The sequence below is a fragment of the Ahaetulla prasina genome, chromosome 8, assembly GCF_028640845.1.
Source record: "Ahaetulla prasina isolate Xishuangbanna chromosome 8, ASM2864084v1, whole genome shotgun sequence".
Classification (NCBI taxonomy): Eukaryota; Metazoa; Chordata; class Lepidosauria; order Squamata; family Colubridae; genus Ahaetulla; species Ahaetulla prasina.
The window spans coordinates 80795608-80820990 of NC_080546.1; the positions used below are offsets into that span (position 1 = coordinate 80795608).

Consider the following 25383-nt stretch of genomic DNA (forward strand, 5'->3'; position numbering starts at 1 on the left):
AGAAATGAATAGATTAATTTTGATGATCAAAGAAAGAAAGGATTCAGAATATTTTAAGATATGGGATAAATTTTACCATTGGTTAGAAAAAAGACAGGTAAGCAACAGGTAATTATGTAAAGAAAGGTATAATTAGAATATTGTGCTTGTGAAAAATTGGTAATAGATTAAACTGAAGTGAAGAAAGAAGAAACAACAAAAAAATTGGAGCCATGAAGAAAACACCGAGATGTCACCCGGAAGGAATGATTGATGTACTAAATGTTTGTTTGTCTATAAAATAAAAAACTTTTTATAAAAAAAAACCAACTGTGGTAAGAAAGGTCGCAAAATGGGGCAAAGCTCATTTGCTTGATGTCTCACTTAACAACAGAAAGTTGAGGCTCCATTATGGTCATACGTCGAGGACTATCTTTTACTGCAGCGTAATAATAATCACAAGTGGTTCTGAGTCACAACTGTTTTGTTGTGAGTCTTGCTTCGTCCTGTAGGAAGTTAGCACCCAACCCTCTCCTAGGAAAATGAGATATTTTAGGATATATTAAAAGGACAAAATATTTCCCCTAAAAGGGAGGCAGAAACTCACACACTTTGTCAATGGGCCATTAAGGTCTGGGCCAGTCCATTCTACATAACAAAGATCTACCTCCTTCAGGCAGAGCCATAGTAGGAATTGCCCAATGCCCTTTCATTACATCATCACCCAGCAAGGCTCAACCAAGCTTGGGACAACCTACAAAGTTACCCCTGTGTGGCCCCATGGGAGTCTGACAACCAATCAGAATACAAGCTCAAATTCAAAAGCCCAGAGAGGGCATAAAACCCAGGCACTCTCAGCATCTCTGCCCTTTTTTTCTTCACCCAACATCATCAAGGCATGTGATCTTGTCCACCATTAAAAACCATCTCTCCAAGCAGTCTCCATGTTTCCAGTGTCTTTTCCCCCACTTGGAATTGAACCCAATGGACGTTTCATTTAACAGTTCATTTACCACAGTTCTCTTCATCGCTATCGTCCTCGCAATCTGGCTGCCCGTCACACCTTCTGGAAGCCAAGATGCACCTTCCCGAACGACATTTGAAGTGACTGGGTGAGCACTCTGCCAGGAAAATTACAAAAAGCAATCATTTCAAATTCCGGCTGTGCTAACGGATGTATACAAACTATAAAAGAAGAAAGAAAAAGAAAAAAAGAAACAGAGAGAGCAACAACCTTCAAATCATTCTGAAATGTCAAGAAATTCCTCCCAGGAACTTGAATTCTAAGACTTAATCCACCTGGCCACCTCTCAGTATATATAACCATTTTTTACTTTATTAATTAAAAAAGTACTTTGCTTTTACTGGTCCAGAGATGGTGATGTAAGGTTTGGTGATATTACTAGAAGGAGCAAGTGTTGTGGTCTGCCAGCAGCCTGTGGAGCTGGCAACGGAGTTGGAAAGTGATGAGGCTGAGGAAGAACATGGGCCAGTCCTGGAGGCTGGGGAAGGCCCGGATGAGGGCTCTGCGTCAGAGGCAGAGGTGGGGCCAGGGCCATCTGGGAGTGAGGTGAGGACTCCAGAGCCTCCAGAAGCTGACAGTAGTGAGGCAGAGGAACAGGAGGCGCCTGTTCCTAGTGCACACATGAGAAGAGCTGCCAGAAGGCAAGAGCAACTAAAGCAAAAAGGACGACTCAGGAGTAGGGCCAAGAGATGATTCGCCCAGTGGTGGGATTCAAATAATTTAACAACCGGTTCTCTGCCCTAATGATTTCTTCCAACAACCAGTTTGCCAAACTGCTCAGAAAGTTAACAACCGGTTCTCCCGAAGTGGTGCGAACTGGCGGAATCCCACCACTGGATTCGCCCCTCCCATAAGGATTAAAAGACCATCAACAGCGTTTGGGCTCTTTGTCGGAAAACAACATTGATAGCCTTGCTCCTTGTCTTGCTGCATTTATTTCTTGTCGGCATCTTCTGTTTTTGAACTTTTGCCAAGGACAGCCTTTGGCAGTTTGCCTAATTAGACCAAGGTTGGTGATAAGACTGAAGAATTGTGTTATGAAGAATTTGCTTTGATTTAGTTTGGACGATACTGAGAATGAGTTAATTCTCAGCTGTTCTAATAAAGTCTGTTTGTTTTTGAACTGATTGTGTTTACTACTACCTACTTGGGCCTGGGTCACAACAAACAGCTTAGTAGTACATTCTACTCGCTTCAGCTGCAAACTCTTATGTTTTTTGAATGGAGTTTTCTTCAAAGCTTAGATATGGCATGCTTAACTATCATAAGCAGGGGTCTCCAACCTTGGTCCCTTTAAGACTTGTGGACTTCAACTCCCAGAGTCCCTCAGCCAGCTTTGGAGACCCCTGATCTAAAGTGCCTGTAAAGCAGGACAGAGATGGTCTCAGGACAGCTTAAAAATCGGAACATATGTATAACCTACGAAAAACCACCACAGAAATAAGCTATATATTATGATGTTCAATATTAAACATGGAATCTTAAAAGTTGAAAGCTACATTACTGCAAGAATAAAATAATTATTTTTGCACTTTCCCAGGTATCTTCCTTAACTAAAGGGTTGCACCGTTTAATTTTAATATAGGAATAAGCTAAGCCAACAAACTTAGTGCAGTTAGAACTATAAAAAGATTCTAAAAAAACAGCTTCAGAACTTAGGGGTTCTGTTTTCTTAAAGGTTTTTATTGTATGTGAGGCTGGGAGAAATTGGTAGACATTGGTAGGACAATGGTAGGACAATGGTAGGACAATGAATGAATGAATGAATGAATGAATGAATGAATGAATGAATGAAGACAGTCCCAGTTAGCTGTCCTAGTTCTACATATAATTATGTTCAACCATATACTTCTCGGCATTTCCGCCTTAAAAGTTAACTGGCACAAATATTGGGCTTCAGTAAGAGATTAGGGTCACCGTTTAGCAAAATAGAGTAAAAGATGAATTGTGCAATTCTTCTCAGACTCAACTCAGCAGACTCAACTCAAGAACAAATAAAACATAACACTCTAGTATAACTACATTTTATTGCATGGAGGCTTTCAGTGTGTGAAGAGGGAAACTAACTTGATCATGGTAATCATTATACTTAATGACATTAACACATTTCACACTGTTTTTCTTCTTTAACAAATGGATAAGCATTATTTGAATGTACTAATCCTATCTCCACCAGTTACTTTCTCCTGTATTCTAATTACCAGAATTACCGTATTTTCCGGAGTATAACACACACCTTTCCCCCCCCCCAAAAGGGGGTGAAACTTTGGGTGCGTCTTATACACCGAATGTAGCCCCGCCCACCCACTGGCCCCCACCTTTTGGCCTCTGCCTCCCAACAATTTACCTCCTTGCAGCAAGCAGCAAAAAGAAACAGCTCATTTCAGCTTCAGCACGGCCTGATTAGTACAAGTTGATTGTCCCTTAGATCAGCCTCCCAACTCTCAGCTGTTTCAGGCTGCAGGGATTGCCATGGCCTATTGCTGCGTGGGCCTCTGCTGCTTACTGCAAGAAGGTAAATTGCTGGGAGCAGATTTTTTTTTCTTGTGCTAATCAAGCTATGCTGAAAATGAAAATGAAAGTAAAGCAGACTGTTTGCTGCAATGAGGCAAAATTGCTGGGAGGCAGAGGCAGATTTCTTTTTCATGTTTTCCTCACCAAAAAATGGTAGCTGCGTCTTATAGTTGGGAGAGTCTTATACTCCAAAAAATATGGCGATTGCATTTTCTAATTAAGTACACTTCATTTTATTCTCTTGTTTTATCTAGTGTCTGACTGGAGAGAGTTTAAACACCAGGTAATCACTGCGTTCCTACAATTTTGACATATTCATTAGTTATTAAATTAATCAAGGAGAGGAGCAATCTAGGATGCCCTAATTAAACCACAAGCCATGGCGTTCAGTCTCTCTGCTCCCATATTGGTGCTTGGATGAAAGGCCGAGTTAAGGCCCTGGGACGACCCAATGGACTGCAGGAACTCCCTCCAGGCTGTCTGAAATGCTATGGGGACTCCTGCTTGAAAAGAAGGTTGGATTAAAAGACCTCCAAGGTCCTTCCAACTTTGCTATTCTGTTAAAAGTTGAGAAATATAAATAACCTTCTACATTGTCATCAGGCATCAGGCAAGTTCGATTGTTCCAATGTTCTTCTGGGAACTGAGCACAATCTGTATCCTCCGGCCACTGTAAACCTACAATTCCAAGGACAGATTCACAACGTTCTTTGGACTGCTCACAAAGAGTCCTGAGAAGATCAAGAGGAACGAAGGAAGAAGGAGGAAAGAGAGTGGGAAATAGGTAAAAACCAGACAACTTAAAAGTCATATGTTAGAAAAATATGTATTAAAATATGTATTAACATACACAAACACAAGTGGGTGTATATTTGTTGTGTCTCGTCCGATCTCACCACAGCCGGGGCCTTCTTATCTGCTTCCGAACACAGAGGAATGTCCTAGTATGCCTCCCGGCCCCAGCCCTGGCTCCATACCCAGACAGCTGAAGAGGAGGAAGTATCTCCAGCCCCCAGCCCTGACTCCATGCCCAGGCAAACGGAGCAACTAGACCCCTCCCCCTCCTCCACAGCATGTGAGCCTGAGGGAGGTCAATTGCCAACAGCTGCAGGCTGGAGTGACCCTCGCATCAGAAGACTTGATAGGCGGAGGCAACAGAAGGAAGGGAGGGGCAGGCCTGGATAAGTGCTGAGTCATGGAGCCACACCCCATGGCCTATATAAAGGACCTGCTTTCTGGCATTCTCTGAGTCAGGCAAAGTCTAAACATATCTTGCTGAAGTCACTTTCTGGTCTCCTGCCTGCCCTGAGGACTTTGCTAGGACTTTGGCAGAGCTGCAGAGGCACACCTGATTCGGATTTCCCTGACCCAGCCGTCAGCGGAGGAGTGGGACACGACAATATTACGATACAGGTAATTCTTGATTTACAACGGTTCATTTAGTGACCATTCAAAGTTACAATAGCACTGAAAAAAAGCAACTTATGATCGTTTTTCACACTTATAACCATTACAGCATCTCCCTGGTTACATGATCAAAATTCAGACACTTGGCAGCCGAATCATATTTATAACCGTTGCAGTGATCTCAGATCTTGTGATCTCAGATCTTGTAATGCCTTTTGCGACTTTCTGACTAATGAAGTAAATTGGGAAACCAGATTTGTTTAACAATCACGTTCCCTAACTTAACAACTCCCGTGGTTCACTGAACAACTGTGGCAAGAAAGTTTGTAAAATGGGGCAAACCCCCTTAACAAATGTTTCGCTTAGCAACATAAATGTTGGCCTCAATTGTGGTCGTAAGTCGAGGAAATTGGGGCCAGAATTGCCATTGCTAAGCAATGCGGTCATAAAGCACGACATCACGTGACTGTGCTGTTTAAGGACAGCACTTCTAGCAGTCCCATTTTCCTTTGTTAAGTGAGGACCACATGGGTCGTTAAGCAAGGACCAAACATTGCCACAATTTCTAATTTCGTGCCAGCTTCTCCGTTGACGTTGTTTGTGGAAAGCCAGCAGGGAATGTCAGAAATTGTGATAATTTGACCACAGATCACTGCAACATCCTAACTGTGAGCCCGGTGCCAATCATCTGGATCACAGCCATGTGACCGGGCGGAAGCTGCAATAGCCAGAACACCACAGACCAGCCGCAAGTCCCCAAAATTCAACACCCTTCATAAGTCTGAATGGTCACTGAACAAATTGACATAGCCTGAGGTCAGTCTATTCATTTGATTTAATAATTCAGTAACTGAATTATTCAACATACATGTATGTTCAATAATTCAGTAACTCAGTCCTAAGATTTTTCTGAAATGCTATATAATTGTTTGGAAGAGGGCAAAACAAGAGATGGTAAAGACGGTAATCCTACTCAGAGTACGACTCTGCCATGCAGCAATACGGTTGCTACACAGAAGAATTTGTAGTCTAATGTTACATAAAGGTAAAGGTTCCCCTCGCACATACATGCTAGTCGTTGCCTTCTCTAGGGGGCGGTGCTCATCTCCGTTTCAAAGCCGAAGAGCCAGCGCTGTCCGAAGACGTCTCCGTGGTCATGTGGCCGGCATGACTCAATGCCAAAGGCGCACGGAACGCTGTTACCTTCCCACCAAAGGTGCTCCCTATTTTTTCTACTTGCATTTTTACGTGCTTTCGAAACTGCTAGGTTGGCAGAAGCTGGGACAAGTCGCGGGAGCTCATCCCGTTACACGGCAGCACTAGGGATTCGAACTGCCGAGCTGCCGACCTTTCGACCGACAAGTTCAACATCCTAGCCCCTGAGCCACCGCGTCCCTTTTAACATTACATACAACCACTAATAGTCAACCACCTATTCTGAAGGCTTACCACCATTTCGATTCTTCTTTCCTTGGCTTCGCAGCTGATGTAAAACTCAAAACCCAGGAGGCCACATCTCATTGTTGCCCTCTCCTACCACATTTTGTTAATACAAATAATGCAGCCTTTTCCACAGAGAGAGAGAGAAACAGAGAATTCATGGGTGTCTAGAAGATCAAATGTGACAGCCTAACAGACTACATCAGTGGTGGGATTCAGGAGGTTCTGTCCAGATCGCACGAACTGGTAGCGGCAACTGTGGGAGGCTCCACCCACCCGCCTGGACGCAATAAGCTTCTTTTCCAAAAACACCACACTATTAACCAGAGCATATAAAACCTTTGCTAGACCAATTCTAGAATACAGCTCGCCTGTCTAGAACCCTCACCACATCTCTGAAATCAATACAATGGAACGTGTCCAGAAATATTTTACAAGAAGAGTTCTCTGCTCCTCTGAAAACAACAAAATACCTTATCCCCCCAGACTTGAAATCCTAGGCTTAGAAAACTTGGAACTCCGTCGCCTTCGACATGACCTAAGCTTAACTCACAGAATCATCTATTGTAATGTCCTTCCTGTTAAAGACTACTTCAGCTTTAATTGCAATAATACAAGAGCAACCAATAGATTTAAACTTAATGTCAACCGCTTTAATCTAGATTGCAGAAAATATGACTTCTGTAACAGAATCATCAGTGCTTGGAATACTTTACCTGACTCTGTGGTCTCTTCCTACAATCCTAAAAGCTTTAACCAAAAACTTTCTACTATTGACCTCACTCCATTCCTAAGAGGACCATAAGGGGCGTGCATAAGTGCACAAACGTGCCTACCGTTCCTGTCCTATTGTTTTTTCTTTTCTTCTTCCTATACAGAGGAATTATTGAGTCTGTCATTTGCACCTCTATAACTGTCTGGTTCGGCTCTGCAACCCAACAAGAAAAACACAGACTTCAGAGGATAATTAGAACTGCAGAAAAAATAATTGCTACCAACCTGTCTTCCATTGGGGACCTGTATACTGCACGAATCAAGAAGAGGGCCGTGAAAATATTTGCAGATCACTTGCATCCTGGACATAAACTGTTTCAACTCCTACCCTCAAAACGACGCTATAGAGCACTGCACACCAGAACAACTAGACACAAGAACAGTTTTTTCCCGAAGGCCATCACTCTGCTAAACAAATAATTCCATCAACACTGTCAGACTATTTACTGAATCTGCACTACTATTAATCGTCTCATAGTTCCCATCACCAATCTCTTTCCACTTATGACTGTATGTCTATAACTTGTTGCTGGCAATCCTTATGATTTATATTGATATATTGACCATCAATTGTGTTGTAAATGTTGTACCTTGATGAACGTATCTTTTCTTTTCTTTTATGTACACTGAGAGCATATGCACCAAGACAAATTCCTTGTGTGTCCAATCACACTTGGCCAATAAAATTCTATTCTATTCTATTCTATTCTATTCTATTCTATTCTATTCTATTCTATTCTATTCTATTCTATTCTATTCCTCATATATATGTTTATATACTATATAATCTTTTTGCATGATGTTGTGACAAAATAAATAAATAAATAAATAAAATAAATATGCGACTACTGTGCATGTGCAGAAAGCTGTGCGTATGCACAGAGGTGGCACATGCGCTCACATCTGCGAACTGGTAAGGAAGGTAACTGGTAGGGAAGGTAACTTCTCTGGTGCTGGAGAAGACTCCTGCGAGTCCTTTGGACTGCAAGGCGAACAAACAAGTCAGTCCTAGAGGAGATCAACCCTGACTGCTCTTTAGAAGGCCCGATCCTGAAGATGAACCTGAAATACTTTGGCCACCTAATGAGAAGGAAGAACTCCCTGGAGAAGAGGCTAATGCTGGGAAGATTGAGGGCAAAAGAAGAAGGGGACGACAGAGAACGAGGTGGCTGGATGGAGTCACTGAAGCAGTAGGCATGAGTTTAAATGGACTCCAGAGGATGGTAGAGGACAGGAAGGCCTGGAGGAATGTTGTCCATGGGGGTCACGATGGGTTGGACACGACTTCGCAATTAACAACAACAACAAGGGAAGGTAAGTAAATCCCACCTCTGGACTACATCCTAACTATGATCATCATCAATTTGGACAGGCATATACAGTATAGGTAAAGGTAAAAGTTCCCCTTGCACATACGTGCTAGTCATTCCTGACTCTAGTGGGTGATGCTCATCTCTGTTTCAAAGCCGAAGAGCCAGTGCTGTCCGAAGACATCTCCGTGGTCACATGGCTGGCATGACTCAACGCCAAAGGCGCACAGAACGCTGTTACCTTCCCACCAAAGGTGGTCCCTATTTTTTCTACTTGCATTTTTTTATGTGCTTTCGAACTGCTAGGTTGGCAGAAGCTGGGACAAGTAACGGGAGCTCACCCCGTTACATGGCGGCACCAGGGATTCGAACCGCTGAACTGCCGACCTTTCGATCGACAAGCTCAGCGTCCTAGCCCCTTGAGCCACCGGGTTCCTTATATACAGTATAGAGTTTCTTATCTAGAATCCTCAAATGGGTAGTTCCATATATTGTAGCTTCTATTGTAGTTGAAACCATTCTATATTTTCCACAACAGAATTATTCCCTCTCGTCTGAAGGGGTAAGAAGACCTCCAAACTAACAAGAGCTCTGAGCTCTCGTAAACCTCCTTAATAGCTTGCTTAGGCATTGTCAGGTGTTGGCTCACAAGTTATATTAAATCAGCACTTGCATTTTTAGATGGAAATCAAAGAGGAAATTGCATTTCCTATTTCCATAAGCAGCACGCTAATTTTAAAACATGTTCCTTACAGACGTTATGGGTGAGAGTTGATTGTTCTTTACGCTGTAAAATCTTTGATCTGTTTTAAGTTCTTGTTCATCATTGATTCTCCAATACTGTGCTGACTTAATTTATGAGTTGTTTATAAATATTTGTTGTCATTGCTGCTGCTATTGGCCTTGAAGCCCTTTGGAGAGCCAAGATAGAGATTTCGAATAATTGCATTCTGCCTTCCAAAAGAAAAAAATGGAGATTTGATTGATTCCACTTACACAGTCCCAATAATAACATTGGCAAATGTCTATGGAGCTTCTCAGTCATCCAGGTCATGGTTCTCCCAAAGGTGCTTTTCAAGAGGCAACTGAACTTTCTGGTTTTTCTTTGAAGACGTTGTTATGGCTCCAGCCCTCCCACCCTGGGCCTGGCCCCTTGCCAGAGAGTGACTCAGAGAGTGAGGGGGAAGGGCCATCAGGGCTCCCTTCTGCAGGGCTGGCTTCCCTGGCTCAGCTCCAGGAGCCAAAGGCAGGCCAGGTGGAAGAGGTGACGAGGCCTCTGTCTCCTGAATCTCCTCCTGCCCAGGAAACACTTCCAGACCCAGTTGAGGACAATCAGTCCTGGTTAGATCCCAGGTTTTGTAGACAAGAGAGGCGGGAACAACAGAAGCAGGGGTGGGGCAGGCCTAGAAAGTGCTGAGTCATGGAGCCACACCCCACAGGGTATAAAAGCAGGAGGGGCTCCTATACTGCTTCGTGACAAACAAATCAAACTGCCTAGAGAGAACTTGAGCTGAAGTGCTGTTTATTCCTGACTTCCTGGTTGACACGCCGGCATCAAGAAAGATAACAGAAAAACCTTGGCAGATGCTCGCTGGCTTGCTGCCAGAGCTGATAGCTGCCGTGGACTCAATTGCCGGCTAATTGAGTCATTTCTTGTGCCTCCCGGACTGAGGTGGGGGAACAGAACAGATGTTTTGCTTCTCATCCAAGAAGCTTCCTTCAGCTTCTTGGATGAGAAGCGAAACATTTTCAAAGAAAATCCAGTTGCCTCTTGAAAAAGTACCATTGGGACAATAATATTGGCCATGAAGGAGAAATAGTATGGAACAGACATTGTGATGGCATCAGACAAATGGCACAATTTGCGCATGCTGAAAACGCTAAAAAGATTGAAAATAAGGAACTATGTACTGAAAGCCAAAGAAATTAATTAAAGTGTTAAATTAAATAATTTAAAGGCAGAACCAGAAAGAATACAAGAATCACACTGCTGGATCAGGTAGCTATAATTTACATTTTACTGTGTTTTGTTTGTTTTATTTATTTCAGAGCAAAAATAACATAGCACATTACCTGCATGGTGGGATACGTTCATTTGTTTGAAAATCACATTTTGGCACTAAGATGGTACAGGCAAAAAACATCAGGTATTTATAACAGTTAGTTTGGACCAAGGCTGGGAAGAGAGAAGATTCCCAGCTAATAGAGGCTTCCTTCTGTGTCTGATGGCCTAAATAGTTGGGGTAATGCGTATAATTGTACGGCAGGTTCAGGCATAATTCCAGCGTAATGTGTTCACATTGACCTGGGCAGAATAAAACAGAAATGGATTTAACGGTACAGAAACAATTACTCTAGACTTATATGCTAGTTTCAAGAATCATAATATATACAAGAAATCTTATAAAGGAGAGAAACCCGACTAAAAATTATTTTCTCTTTGATGCAATGAATTCCCCTACCGGTTCTGTAAGCGTAGCTTGTTGGGGGAGTAGATTCTCAGAAGTTTTGGGGGTTCAGTCATTCCCCACCTTCCTCCTGAGTTGCTAAGAGCCAGTTTGCTGTAAGGGTTCAAGGCACCGGGCCAGGAACCGGGAGACAGGGAGTTCCAGTTCTGCCTTAGACACAAAGACAGCTTGAGTGCCTTTAGGCCAATCTCTGACTCTCAACCCCAGGAAGAAGGCGGCAAGGCAAATGCCAAGAAAACCATGTGGACTTGCCCCATAGTTATCAGGAGTCAAGTCTGACTCAAAGATGTGTCACACACACAGTTTCTTTATATCCACTGGACTACTGCAGTAGCCACTATATGTGGGGCTGTCCTTGAAGACCATTTAGGAGCTTCATTTGGTACAGAATTCTACAGCCTGAGGATGATGATGTTGTTATCCATTCTGCCATTTCTGACTTTTGGCGATTCTATGGAGCAGGTCTCTCCGCATCTTTCTATCTTGCACTACTTCAACACGATTCACAACTGCACAAGTTGCGAACAGAAAACACAACGGCACAGTTCAACAGCCTGTGGTTGGCAGACTTACTAACCTAAGCATGGGATGAGAGTGCTCCAGGGCACCGCCTTCCTGTTAGCTTCCGGGTTCAATGTTAAAAACCGGGTTTGACCCTTAAAGCCACACAGGCAGGGCTGAAATTAAAAAATTTCCCCCTACTGGATCTGTGGGCGTGGCTTATTGGGGGAGGTCATGTGACTGGGTGGCTGCGGCCAACTTGACATCACTCACATCGAGGGGCTCCTCACCAGCCCCTCCCCTCCCAGCCCCTCCCTGTCGCGAATGGCAGGAAAATGGAGAGGGGAATATTCCTGCCTACCATCCTTCCCTCAGTCTGTGCTGAGATTGAGGAATGGATGACAGGCAGGAAAATCCCCTTCCCCATTTTCCTGCCTTTCACAAAAACGGCTTTATTCCAACTGCTTCCGCCCTCCATCCGCCTCCCTCCTGGGGACTACCTTAAAGAGACAGGCTGCAGCAGCTCCTCTGTGAATGGAGGGAGAAAAGTTAGCATTCTCTCTGCTGCATTTCACATTGAATTCTGTGGCAGAGAGAGTGCTAACTTTTCTTCCTCCATTCAGAACAGAGCTGCTAGTCCCTTTATGATTCTCTCCCGGCTCCCTCCCTTCTGGGGACTACCTTAAAGGAACAGGCTGCAGCAGCTCCGTTGTGAATGGAGGGAGAAAAGTTAGCATTCTCTCTGCTGCATTTAACATTGAATTCTGTGGCAGAGAGAATGCTAACTTTTCTCCCTCAATTCAGAATGGAGCTGCATTTAACTTTGAATTCTGTGGAATATTGAGCGGCCGGAAGAGGTGAGTGGTGAGGTGAGTGGTCGGGCGTGGGTGGGGCCAAGGAGGAGTAATTACTACTGGTTCGGCGAACTGATGCCCATAATCCCTAGTGGTTCTCCCGAACCGGTCCGAACCGGTCCGATTTCACCCCTGACCCCACCCCATAAGGACTACCACCCAGAGAAACTACCAAGTAAGAAAAAATGGGACATCTATCAAATTCTACTGTGTATTAACTTCAATTCCTTGCTTGAACCATCTATGTTGAAATGAACAAAGGTGCAGATTCAGAGAGCAGCTTTCAAATCTGACTGTTCATTCTTGTGTAATGTACTCTGAGAAACTGTGAAACAAGGAAAGCCCAGTTGGAAGAAAGGACAGGAAGCATGTGAAAATAAAAAAACTTGGGAAAGATGCACACAAACAGTATGTCTTTTTAGAGGCAGTAAACACGTGACACTTCGTGTGTTTTTTTTGTCTGGTTGATTCAAAACAATTTCATTTGTGTGATACACGACAATTAATCCTCACAAATACTGTAACTAAACGTATTTTCTGAAGGGCGCCAGTGTCGGTAACAGAAACACAGAGGCTATTAGAAAGTGTACAGAAGAGGAAACAATTCAAAAAGCAATACTTTGTGATGGAACTCGCCCATACGGCTAAATCGATTCCTCTGATCGGAGAAAAGACAATATCTATGTTTATTTCTGGCTGAAAACCTTTTAGAGAGGGTTGGTTTTTTTTACGTGAAACAGAAAACAATGAACTTATGGTTTATGATTTTGGTAATTACAGAGGAGAGATTATAGGAAGAAGAGTTATGATGTAACCATAGATCAAGAGATAAATTGGGCCTGGGCCACGGTGTGGCTCAGGCTGTAAGAAGCCTGTTATTAAAACACAGCTGCCTGCAATTACTGCAGGTTCTAGTCCCACCAGGTCCAAGGTTGACCCAGCCTTCCATCCTTTATAAGGTAGGTAAAATGAGGACCCAGATTGTTGGGGGGGCAATAAGTTGACTTTGTAAATATACAAATAGAATGAGACTATTGCCTTACACACTGTAAGCCGCCCTGAGTCTTCGGAGAAGGGCGGGATATAAATGTAAACAAAAACAAAAAATTTTTTTTATAATTGTACATAATTATAAATGCTGTAAAGGAGAATGGAAACTACTTTCTTTTTTATGTCTTTTCGGTTGGTTTGTTTCCTTCTTTTATTCTGATTTCTTTCTTTTTCTTAATTTACATTAGTTTGTATTACTTTTTATCTTCCTTTTTAAAAACCTTTCATAAAATCACAAAGCAATGCGCTACTTACTGCAATTCATGTGGTTGTTATTCACGGCACAGAGAGGGGAATGGCTACAAGAACCAGCACAGGAAGTTGAATTACATTTCTGATCTCTTTCATGGCATAATCTTTGGCCTAGGACAACAACAACAAAAACAACAACAAAGTCTTATCTCTGTCGGTGAATTATATCATAGGAACATCATAGCCATATATGGATGTGGGAATTGGTGGCTGTTGAGTCTTGCAAGGAATCTTTGCATTTTTTAGCCCAGCGCCCTCATAAATGAGCCTCATCTGAGCGAAGGATCAAACCAGTATTTGCTGTTTGCTTCCGATATGATATACTGCTAGAAATAATTTATTAGGAATTAAGCTTTATTATCGGCTTTCTGCTTATATTATTGTATACTGTTAGAAATTAGTTGTTAAGAACTAATTCTAGCTTAGTAAATTGTAGCCTTGATACTGACTGGCATTAGTGCAAAGTTTGGTATCTTGGTTCTGTGTCTCGCTTCTGTTCTTGGCTTCGGAAGCTAGGCACATCCTTGAAAATATAGAAGAAACTGTTACCCAGGAATATCAAGCCCCATAGATAAAGGAACCAGAGTAGGGATTTTCCGGTCTCATCAATTCTGAAACCTAAAAGCATCCTGCTAGAATGCTCCACAGATAAGGTGGACCAGACAGGGACCTGAACAAAGAACGCTTTAAAGACCACATTGGTAACGAACCTTTGTCTCTGATTGGATAAACTTACTTTCTAATGGGGTAAAATATATATAATACCCTGAGCCACTCTCGCAGAGGAGTGGCTATTCCTTATATGCTTTTGTCTGTATGTTTTGGAAATAGTATCACCCAGCTCTTTCGCTTTGGCCAAAGAATAAAAAGCTGTTATTTTTGCAAGTCTCATTTCGACTCTCATTCTCTTTAGCATCTCAGTGGCTCAAGGAAACTTCTGGGACCTTACATGAGCAAAGAAGGTGGCATAGCAGTAACTTCTGTAGATCCGTGGTAGGATCCTCCTGGCTTAACAACCGGTTTAGTGATCGCGCGCTTTGCGCGGGCAGTTTGGACAAATCTTCACTTCCGGGTTTCTTCGGAGGAGTAACACAGCTGATTTGTGTGGCAATTGGCTCTGCCGCGCGAATCAGCTGAGGAGATAAAGGTAGGAAAATAGCATGGGAGGGCAGATTTGATCATTGGGGCGAACCGGTTCACTCCCAGTTGATCGTCGGAGCTACCGGTTCGCTTGAACCGGTCCGAACCGGTAGAATCCAATCACTGCTGCATATAGGATTACAAAACTGCTTACCAGTTCTGGCTGAACAGGTCCCCCCATCCCCGACACATGTTGATGCCCAAGAAGAGCATGAGCTACTAATCCTCCTGGGAAATTTACTAAGTACAAATGGGATAAGTACATGTTAAGATGTACTTTTAGAAGAAGAATTAGAAGAATTAGAATTTATTGGCCAAGTGTGATTGGACACACAAAGAATTTGTCTTGGTGCATATGCTCTCAGTGTACATAAAAGAAAAGATACCTTCATCAAGGTACGAATAGAGTAAGGTAAGAATAGAGACTCTCAGTCTTCTAGGACATGGTTGTCCCAAAGGTGCCTTTTTTGGCATATTTGTCCATCAAGGTAAATAGTGAAGCAGAGACTGATGGAATGGCTGATTCTGGAAATTTCTATCTTAGTGGATATAATTAGGTCAGGTATGTTATATAGTATTGCTGTCATGGATTCTTCGGTTAGCTTTGGATCTATGGATTTAAAAAGTGCTGAGACATTGAATGAAATCACAATGTCCTCTTCTGCTTTTATGTCTGTGATTTTTCTGGAGGCATTATGGCAGGGGGTGGGTTTCATAGAATATTGTCCTCCCTCTATGAGATGTGAGTCATAGGTGTCACGTTCCAAGTAACACATCCATTGAAAGCAGAATTCTGAGGCACGAGAGATTCCTCAAAGAACATGTTTATTGGATACATCATATCGGCACAGCGAACCCTAAAGGTTCCCCCAGTTTTCACCTATTTAAAAGAGTAAAACTCTTGGCAAGTCTGCCAAGCACATGAACACTGAGGTATTTATCAAACGAACAATCTGAACCACCATCCTCAAAAGAACCCACAGAACAAAATAAATATTATTTTCCAAAAGAAGCTCTTAGATCAGGGCTGTCAAACTCCCATGCCCGGTTTAGCAAAGCGGGGAAAAGTCCCAATACGTCATGTGACGCCGCCATGACGATGTGAGTTTGACACCCCCTGTCTTAGATCTTTTCTCCGGCAATCTGAGTAGGGAAAACGACGTTAAGTAGTATGCCCTTACTTCCACCGCAATTCTCTTCATCACTACCATCTTTGCAATCATTGTCTCCATCACACTGGAATGCGCTAGGAACACAGAGACCGTTTCTGCATTCCACCAGTCCTTGGCTGTAGCATGCTGGAAACAAGAAGAAAATCATTTTATAGGCTTTTCATTTCTCATAAAATTACCTCATTCATATATGGATATGACAGAAAACCTACAAATACAAAAAAGGATACAAATAGGATATTTCTTTTTTTTTTTTTCATAAAAAAGTTTTATTTTTACAATCATATCAAACATCTCATCCAATGTACAGTTATATACAATTAGTCGGGCTTGCCCAGTCACCACCCCCCTTTTTAACACTCTTCCCTCTTCTACCTTCTTCTACTTTCCATACCTTCGTCTCCTTCTCTTATCTACATCCTCTCCTCCCTCCACCCTACACCTTCCTTCTCCCTCTTCTACCCCTCTTCCTTCCTCTTCTCCTCTTTCCTACCTCCTACTCTTTCCTCTTTTCTCCCTCCCCATCGTTCTAAAATGGTAACTGGGCAGACCCGACCCTACATTAATTATATTTATACATCTTCAATAATCCCTGTACATTAACCATCACTCCATCCTTTAACCTCAACCCCCCAATTCCCCCCCCCTTACCCCCCACCCTCCACCCCGACTTCCCAGAACAAAATGCAGGGTATCAAAACTAACAATCATAATCCAAAATAATTCCTAAATTATAATCTCTAGTACCCCACACATAATCACACTCTCAATTCCCCTCGCCTTCAAAAATATATCTAATATAAAATATTTCCTAAATTTACTCATATGCTATTCGATATTTTTTTATCTCATACTTATTTTATTTATTTATTTATTTATTTATTGTTTATATTTATATACCGCCCTATCTCCCAAAGGACTCAGGGCGGTTTACAGGCATTTAAAAAACAAAAAATACAATAAATACAATTCTAAAAACAATTAAAAAAACTTATTCAAAAGCCCTAATTAAAAATATAAAAATTAAAACCCAAGATAAAACCCACAAACTAAAATCTAACTCAGTCCTGCGCAGTTAAATAGATATGTTTTAAGCTCGCGGCGGAAGGTCCGAAGGTCCGGAAGCTGACGAAGTCCTGGGGGCAGTTCATTCCAGAGGGTGGGAAAAATTATATTTTGAATATAATCAATCCACATTTTCCATTCTAAAATATATTTTTCTTGCGTATAGTCTTTCAAGTAAGCAACAAATAGGATATTTCTGTTACGCTGTTAAAATAATGAGGAAATAAGCGAAGGGTAAAGGTTTGTTCTCCGAGGTTGTGGGCTGGAAACTTACCCACAAACGTGGAAAACAAACCTTTCTCCTCATCCTACATCTGAACTACAGATATTCACCACTATTAAAACCTGAACTGTTCCTATTGGGTATCTTACCAGAGAAACTTAATAAGGAAAATATATATTTGATTGTACATGTTACAACTGCAGTGAGGATAGTATTTGCACAAAGATGGAAAGGAGAAAAAATCCCTGTGGAGGGAGAAATAATTAAGAAAATATTGGATTGTGCAGATTGATTGACTTTGACACTTAAAGACAAGAGAGGAATCGGAATATTTTAAAATATGGGGGCAATTTTATTATTGGTTGGAGAAGATATATATATATAGGGTAATGTTGTAATGAAGAAAGAGGAGAAAGAAGATAGATAAATCTAGATAGAAAAGCAATTAGATAAATGTATTAACAGAAAGGCAAGAAAGGTGGGAGAATTGTTATAATAAATGAAATGATGATATTAAGAAATGATAAATATTGGAGGAGCAAGAAGAAGACACAAAAGATGTACTCAGATGACACACTGAATGACTGATTATGTATTGTATGTTTGTCTACAAAATAAAAAAAAACACCTTTGTATTGAAATGGATATTTTTGGATTATGCCTGATGAGATACTTCAATACAATAAGATTCTCAAGGAAATCTATATCAAAAATGAAGATACTACACTTAAACAGCCTATTATCAAAACACAAACTATCAGCTAACTTACAACAGTTGCTTTCATCTGATTTGTCTAGGCAGTCAGGATCACCGTCACAGATCCAATCCATGGTTATGCATCTCCCATCTCCACACTGATGCTGAGTCACTGGATTACAATCTTTAATAGATAACATCAATAAACAGACGATATTTCTTTGTTACTTAGTATAAAAACTGGCTAGCAGGACATTGACTTAAGAAATTCCCTTTCTCTGTTGCAGGGTTGAAATCCAGCAGGTTCTAACAGGTTCTGGAGAACCGGTAGCAGAAATTTTGAGTAGTTCAGAGAACCAGCAAATACCACCTCTGGCTGGTGGGAATGGAGATTTTGCAATATCCTTCCCCTGCCACGCCCACCAAGCCACAACCACAGAACCGGTAGGGGAAAAATGGATTTCACCCCTGCTCTGTTGTCAACGCTGATGTACAGTGAGTGTAATTATTAAGAACATGTTGCAGCAACCTTGACCAGAATTCAAAGGACCATTTTAGCTAAATCTAATTTTCAGTTTATATTCCAGATTCAACAGGAGTGGTGCAGTGGCCTAGAGGTGGAGCTCTCGCCTCACAATCAGGAGGCTGTGAGTTCGATCCTAGGTAGAGGCAGATATTTTTCTCTCTGGGCATGATGAGAATAAATCTGCTGAATTCTGGGGTCCTTGAGTGGCTCAGACTGCTAAAACAGTCTGTTATTAATAGCAGCTGCTTGCAATTATTGCAGGTTCAAGTCCCACAAGGACCCAAGGTTGACTCAGCTTTCCATCCTTTATAAGGTAGGTAAAATGAGGACCCAGATTGTTGGGGGCAATAAGTTGACTTTGTATATAATATACAAATGGATGAAGACTATTGCTGACATAGTGTAAGCCGCCCTGAGTCTTCGGAGAAGGGTGGGATATAAATGCAAAAAAAATAAAAATATATAGCTCTGCATTGATGACAGGAAGGGCATCCGGCCAGTAAACCCTCAGCGCCATTCAGTTGCCCAGACTCCACAAGGGATTATGGGGTCGTTAAATGACGATGATAATTCAAGAGAATATGAAAATACGTGTTCCAACTTCAACAATATCTTACTTTCAAAGTTGCTGATTTTTCTAAAATTATCATTTTTGAAAGCGGTTCTTATTATCTTTCATTATCCATCTTTCATGCTTGAAAATCTGTTCCTTGAAAAACAAACTGTTTGGATTCCCTACAGTAAAGTCTGAAATACAGTGGCACCTTTAAAACAAGCAATGCCCAGTCGGCATCATTCATCAAAAGTCAGTACTCATTGGAAATGCTGGGGGAGGGATACAAGTTCTCATGCTTGTTTTTTCTTCTATACAAGTAACAGCAGCTCGGGTCAAAATTGCACCAGGAAACAGTATGTGGAATTGCAAACGTAATAGAAAGAAAAAGGGTTTGGGAAACCCAGTTGTAAGTACTGAACTTTTTACTGCAGATTATTTTGAGTGATCTAACATATGAAGAATTACAATAGCTCCCCTGTCAACGTACTGTATTTTCCATGTTAGAAGAGGCTATCCCTATCTTGCAAATGTTTGTTTTATTTTTATTTTATTTATTTTGTCAATCATATATAACAGATAAATGTATAAGCATAATTTGGATACATGAAAAGAGTAAGTAAAAAGGAATATTAGGACAAGGATGGGAGGCACGAAGGTTCACTTATGCACGCCCCTTACAGACCTCTTAGGAATGGGGTGAGGTCAACAGTAGACAGTTTAAGCTTAAAATGGTACAAAGTCTAGCAGGACAAAAGAGGCCGTATCTTTATTTCTTCAGGAAACAATATATATTATTAAATAGTGGAAACAAGAAGAGTGCTTGATCCTGATGCGCATCCTACTCAACTGTGTAAGACATATATTGATTTCTACTTGTCTATTTATTTATTTATTTTGTCGAGTACATAATAGATAATATATATAAGTATAAGCATGAATTGAATACATAATGAATATAATTAAAGGGAACATTAAGACAGGGACAGTAGGCTCTTATGCACGCCCCTTACAGACCTCTTAGGAATGGGGTGAGGTCAACAGTAGACAGTCTTAGGTTGAAGTTTTGGGGGTTTGGGGAAGAAGCCACAGCGTCAGGTAGTGCATTCCAGGCATTGACCACTCTGTTGCTGAAGTCGTATTTTCTGCAATCGAGTTTGGAGCGGTTCACTTTAAGTTGGTATCTACTGTGTGCTCGTGTATTATTGTGGTTGAAGCTGAAGTAGTCATTGATAGGTAGGACACTGTAAAAACCATATGGTTTAACATTTTTTTCATATCTTGTTTGTATTTGCATGTACATATACCAATCTAGTTCGATCCACTGTTCTTCCAGTTCTTGTTTCCGCTTCAGTTCCCCCTTATCTGTTAATAATTCCTTGTATCTAACAATATTTCTAAAATTAGAAGTACTTGGATGTATTAAAGCTTCCATTCTTGATAACCATGTTGGAATTTTCACATAATATTTGTCTCTAACTTTCTCCCATACCAGACAGGAAGGACATTGTAGCAGATGATTTTATGAGCTATGCTTAGGTCAAACCGAAGGCGGCGCAGTTCTAAATTTTCTAAACCCAGAATTTCAAGTCTGGTGGCATAAGGTATTTTCTTGCGAGCAGAGGAGTGGAGGACTCTTCTTGTGAATTATTTCTGGACGCGCTCAATTGTATTAATGTCCAATATGCAGTGCGGATTCCAGACAGATGAGCTGTATTCGAGAATTGGTCTAGCAAATGTTTTGTATGCTCTGGTTAGTAATGTATTATTACCGGAGAAGAAGCTACGTAAAATTAGGTTTACAACCCTTCCTCCATTGCTGAATATGTGGATATTTTGAATAAAGCCTTTCCAATTTCCTTTAATGAGGCATATATGCATAGTTTTCAATGCTAGTAAATATTTTGATTATGTAAGCTACGGTTGACTTCCAGGTCAAAGACTGATACCAAAATGTAGACAGTGATCCTGGGATGTAGATCACAAACAGTATTACTTTTGTTTATCTATCCTGCTCAATCCAATTTCGTAAAAGGACCACATGATGTTAAATTACTGAGTATTTAGATAAACATTCAGAAAAACTGAAATCAACAATGATAATCTTTTTAGGTGTGGTGAAGGAGCTGGATCTGTACCTGAAAATTCCAGAACAATGGAATTGGAATAAAAATAAAATACCTTATGCTACCAGACTCCAAATTTTGGTCTTACGACAACTTAGAACTACGCCGACTTCGGTCTGACCTAAGCATAGTACATAAAATTATCAACCACAATATCCTACCTGTCAATGACTACTTCAGCTTCAACCACAACAATACAAGAGCACACAATAGATACAAACTTAAGGTAAACCATTCCAGACTCGATTGCAGAAAATATGACTTCAGCAACAGAGTGAGTGGTCAATGCCTGGAATGCACTACCTGACTCTGTAGTTTCTTCCCCAAACCCCCAAACCTTTAAGCCTAAACTGTCTACTGTTGACCTCATCCTATTCCTAAGAGGTCTTTAAGGGGTGTGCATAAGTGCCCCTGCATGCCTACCGTCCCTGTCCTAATATTCCTTTTTGCTTACTCTTTTCATGTATCCAAATTATGTTTATACTTTTACCTGTTATCTTATATATGATTGAAAAAAATATATCAATAAATTAATAAATTAAGTGCACTAGAAGAGGGTGTCCTTCAGACAGGGTTATTACGAATGAAATTATAACCTGCCAAGATACTTTATGGAAGTCATAAATTCTTCATCTTCTCTTCTGTCTAATTTGATATTGGTCTCATTGGCCTGGCAACAAGTAACTGAAGGAAATTCTAAATACAAAAATTTCCTAAGAGTGCATTTTATGGTATGTTTTATTAATCATTATTAGACCAGTTTTTATTAATATAGTATATCACTTTGATAAACAATTATGTTAAATACACAACATAGCTACCACTAAGTCTTATAAACTTCTTACAGGTTGTAGAGTTATCTATATAAATGTGCATAGGCTTCTCCATTCAGACCTGAATAATACAGAGAGAACATGAAGAACAAGCTTAAATCTTTTTGATCTGTATGATCAAATAATGCTAATTATTGCTTCTGTGCTAATTCTGGGCTTCTGTCTGCTCCAGAATTGAATCTAGAAAGAGGGAACTGTGATTTTAGAACAAACATAGCTGTCTGTGGTACTGCATATTATCTAACAATGCCTGTATCCAACTCTTTTGAACCACTTCCTCCAAGGTTTTAAAATGTATTTTTCCTTTACCACAATTCTGTTCATCAGTAAGATCTCCACAATCATCATAACCATCACAAACAAAGGTATAATTGAGGCATCTTCCAGTGTCGCAGCGGAAAAGCTCTTCACTGCAATCTGCAAAACAGAAATATATTTTTTTTAAAAGCTTAGTTTGAATAGAATAGAATAGAATATTCTGTGTGATTGGACACACAAGGAATTTGTCTTGGTGCATCTTCTCTCAGTGTACATAAAAGAAAAGATACGTTCATCAAGGTACAACATTTACAACACAATTGATGGTCAATATATCAATATAAATCGTAAGGATTGCCTTAAGGATTGGTTGAACTAAGATAGTCCATTCCCCCAAGTGAAAGGCATGTGAGGGACATGTGAGGAGGAAGGGGTCAGACTGCTCTCCTGTGTCTTAACTTTGGCTGCCTCCGCCATGCGCAGGCCCAATTTCAAGGACCTGGCGTCTTTCTTTTGGGATCATCTGGAACTTCGACCAGTTCCCATCAGCCCAACAGAAGGGGAAGGGAGGAACGCTTCAATGGGCGAGGAAAGTTGGCATGTTCCTGAGCAGAAATCCCCGGGTGGGATGTCAATCCCAATAGCTGGTCCATATAGTGTGGCTTTGCGAGAAGAGCCCCCCATGCTTCTCCACGCAGCCCCTCACGGCCTGCCTGGGGATGAAGGGCCCACTTGGCAGGCACAGAGGTCCGCGATGGAGGCCTGTTTCCTGGAAAGGCAATGTGAGAGAGAGATGGACCAGGAGCTCCCAATCAGAGTTCCAGGTCCAAGGGCTGCAGTGAAAGCCTGCCACAGAGGCAGGGGCTTATGCCATCCACTTCGAGAGAGGGGCTTCGAGAGTTAAAGTCATGGCGGACGCAGCCAAAGTTAAGACAAGGGAGAGCAGTCTGTCCATGTTCTGTTCACAGTGCACTTTATATGAAAAGAAAAAAGAAAGAAAGTAGAATCCTATTGAAGACACACTAACCTGCTCGCACACTTCGTCGGACTGTAGACGGAAAGAGGAGTGCCAAAACACACCATTCCTTTTCCTTCCTTCCCCAACCCTCCTCACCTGCCACTCCTCCTCACTGGCCGAGATCGGTAGGCCAGATTCGGGGAGGTGAATGCGCTGCCGCCACCCGGAAGGAGAACGTCAGAAATGGGCTGTCTTGCAGCGCCTCCTCTCTTCTTCTCCCAAGTGGCAGTGGTGCGTCCTGCTCACTGAAAAGACCATTCCGCGTGGATGGCAGGTGCGTGTGGGGCGCATGGGGCATGTTCCCCCTCCCTTTCCCCGCCTCTCCGGCCTCACCTCCTCACGTCGTGTTGCTTTCACGGCAGCTGCGCATGCGTCTAAGTATTGGGTGGGGCTTATTTTCAGGGTAGGGCTTATTTTAGCACATGCGCTCGAAAGCCCAATTGGGCTTATTATCCAGACAGGTCCTAGTTTCAGAGAAACATGGTAATACAGTTAAGTGAATCTGGCTTCCCCATTGACTTTGCTTGTTAAGACGGTGGCAGAAAGTGATCGCATGACACTGGGACACTGCAACCGTCATAAATATGAGTCGATTGCCAGGCATCTGAATTTTTGACACGTGATCATGGGGAGGCTGCAACGGTCGTGTGAAAAACAGTCATCAGTTCCTTTTTCCAGTGGCGTTGTAACTTTGAATGGTAGCTAAATGAACTGTTCTATATTGAGGACTACCTATACTACTTTTATTATAAGCTTACGGGTACAGCATCTTTCAAATCTGAATATGTTCACCCCGCCGGGCCCCCCAGCACACTTTTTTAAAAAGTGTGTGTGAGAACCATGGAGGGTCTTGTCTCAGACATTACCTCAGGCTACATTTCTGTAGTCCGCTATTTTGGCGCGCACTGTGTTGTGCGATCATATTGTCCTGGAGAAAGGAGTAGATGCATTGCTCCAAGTAAGCTAAGAATCTACTCCCGCTTCAAGAAGGCCATTATAAGATCATTATTAGACATACCTTCTCTTCGTTCAGAAGACTAGGAGATTGAAACTCATTCAGAAGACTAGGAAATTGAAACTGGCTGGTTTCAAATATAGTATTTCTGACTATAATAATCAAGAAGGTTGTACAAGCCTATCTGGAAGATTTTCTCAGCATAATCCAGTCAGGACTATTTAAGAATCTAATATTGTAGGACCCCTGCTGAATTAAACCAAGACCCATCTTAGATTTTGTTTCTGATAGTGGCCGATCGTCACAAAACATTAGAGGTAGATTCCGTCCTCCATTTCTTCCTCTACCATTTATATTTGGAAGCAGTCCAGAGGCAAATGAGTCTTTCAGACTCTTAACAGATTTTCCCTCCATAAATTGTTCCAGTTCCATCCTAAAAACATCCAAATCAATATCACCACCACGTCTTGTGGTAAATAATTCCACACATTATGTGTCATGTGAAGCTAGGCTTTCTTTCATCTTAAATCCCTTTCCAATCGGAACATAACTTCAGACTTCGAGGGGGGGGGAAATGTCTTTGTGTGAAACAGTCCCCTTCAGATAGCTTTCTTCCCAAATTAAAGAATATTTTTATTTGATCCTACTCATGACTTTGGCTGCAGAATAGATTCAGACTTACAACTGCATGTTTCACTTAGCAACCACGAAACTCAGACTTATGGCTGCTTGATTCATTTAATGACTGCTGTCAAAAAATTGTGCCCAGTCCTGTAGTCTCCTCAGCGTCATGGCCATCATGACTTACAACCAAAATTCCAGTGTTAGTTGTTATCGTAAGTCAAGGACTATCTATTATACACAAAAAGTGGATGAGTACAAGTTCACTCTAATAGCTGCAATGTTGTTTTTCGCATTAATATATTGTCTAATGCACTTAGGTAACTTACTGCAATGCATTTCATCGCTCCAGTCATCACAATCATTAAAGCCATTGCACTGCAGAATCCTTGGGATACAAACCCCACTTCTGCACAAGAAGCTTTCATCGTCTTCACAAAGTACTGAAAAACAAAAAATAAGGAACAGGATAATAGCTTTTCTTAGATTGAAAACCAAAAGTACTTCCCAACATTCCTTTCAAAGGGCATTAGATAACCTCAAGCTCCTATTCTTAGCAAGTCCAATTTAAAATTATATCCCATTTACTGTGGTAAGGAAAACTGTAGCAACGGCAATAGCAT

At 41.5% G+C, this 25383-nt stretch overlaps 1 protein-coding gene across 2 annotated transcripts in view; it reads right to left on the reverse strand.

The window, feature by feature from the left end:
• The window catches only part of CORIN (corin, serine peptidase), a 149301-nt gene that overhangs the window by 36919 nt on the left and 86999 nt on the right, over positions 1–25383 (reverse strand). For both annotated transcript variants that reach the window (XM_058193328.1, XM_058193327.1), the window contains exons 6-13: positions 25090–25203; positions 22218–22325; positions 17944–18054; positions 15895–16011; positions 13577–13684; positions 10522–10753; positions 4103–4248; positions 993–1100 (exon numbers count right to left, since the gene is read on the reverse strand). In XM_058193328.1, coding sequence (XP_058049311.1) covers positions 993–1100; positions 4103–4248; positions 10522–10753; positions 13577–13684; positions 15895–16011; positions 17944–18054; positions 22218–22325; positions 25090–25203 — 1044 coding nt within the window. The remainder of the gene's footprint in view (positions 1–992; positions 1101–4102; positions 4249–10521; positions 10754–13576; positions 13685–15894; positions 16012–17943; positions 18055–22217; positions 22326–25089; positions 25204–25383) is intronic.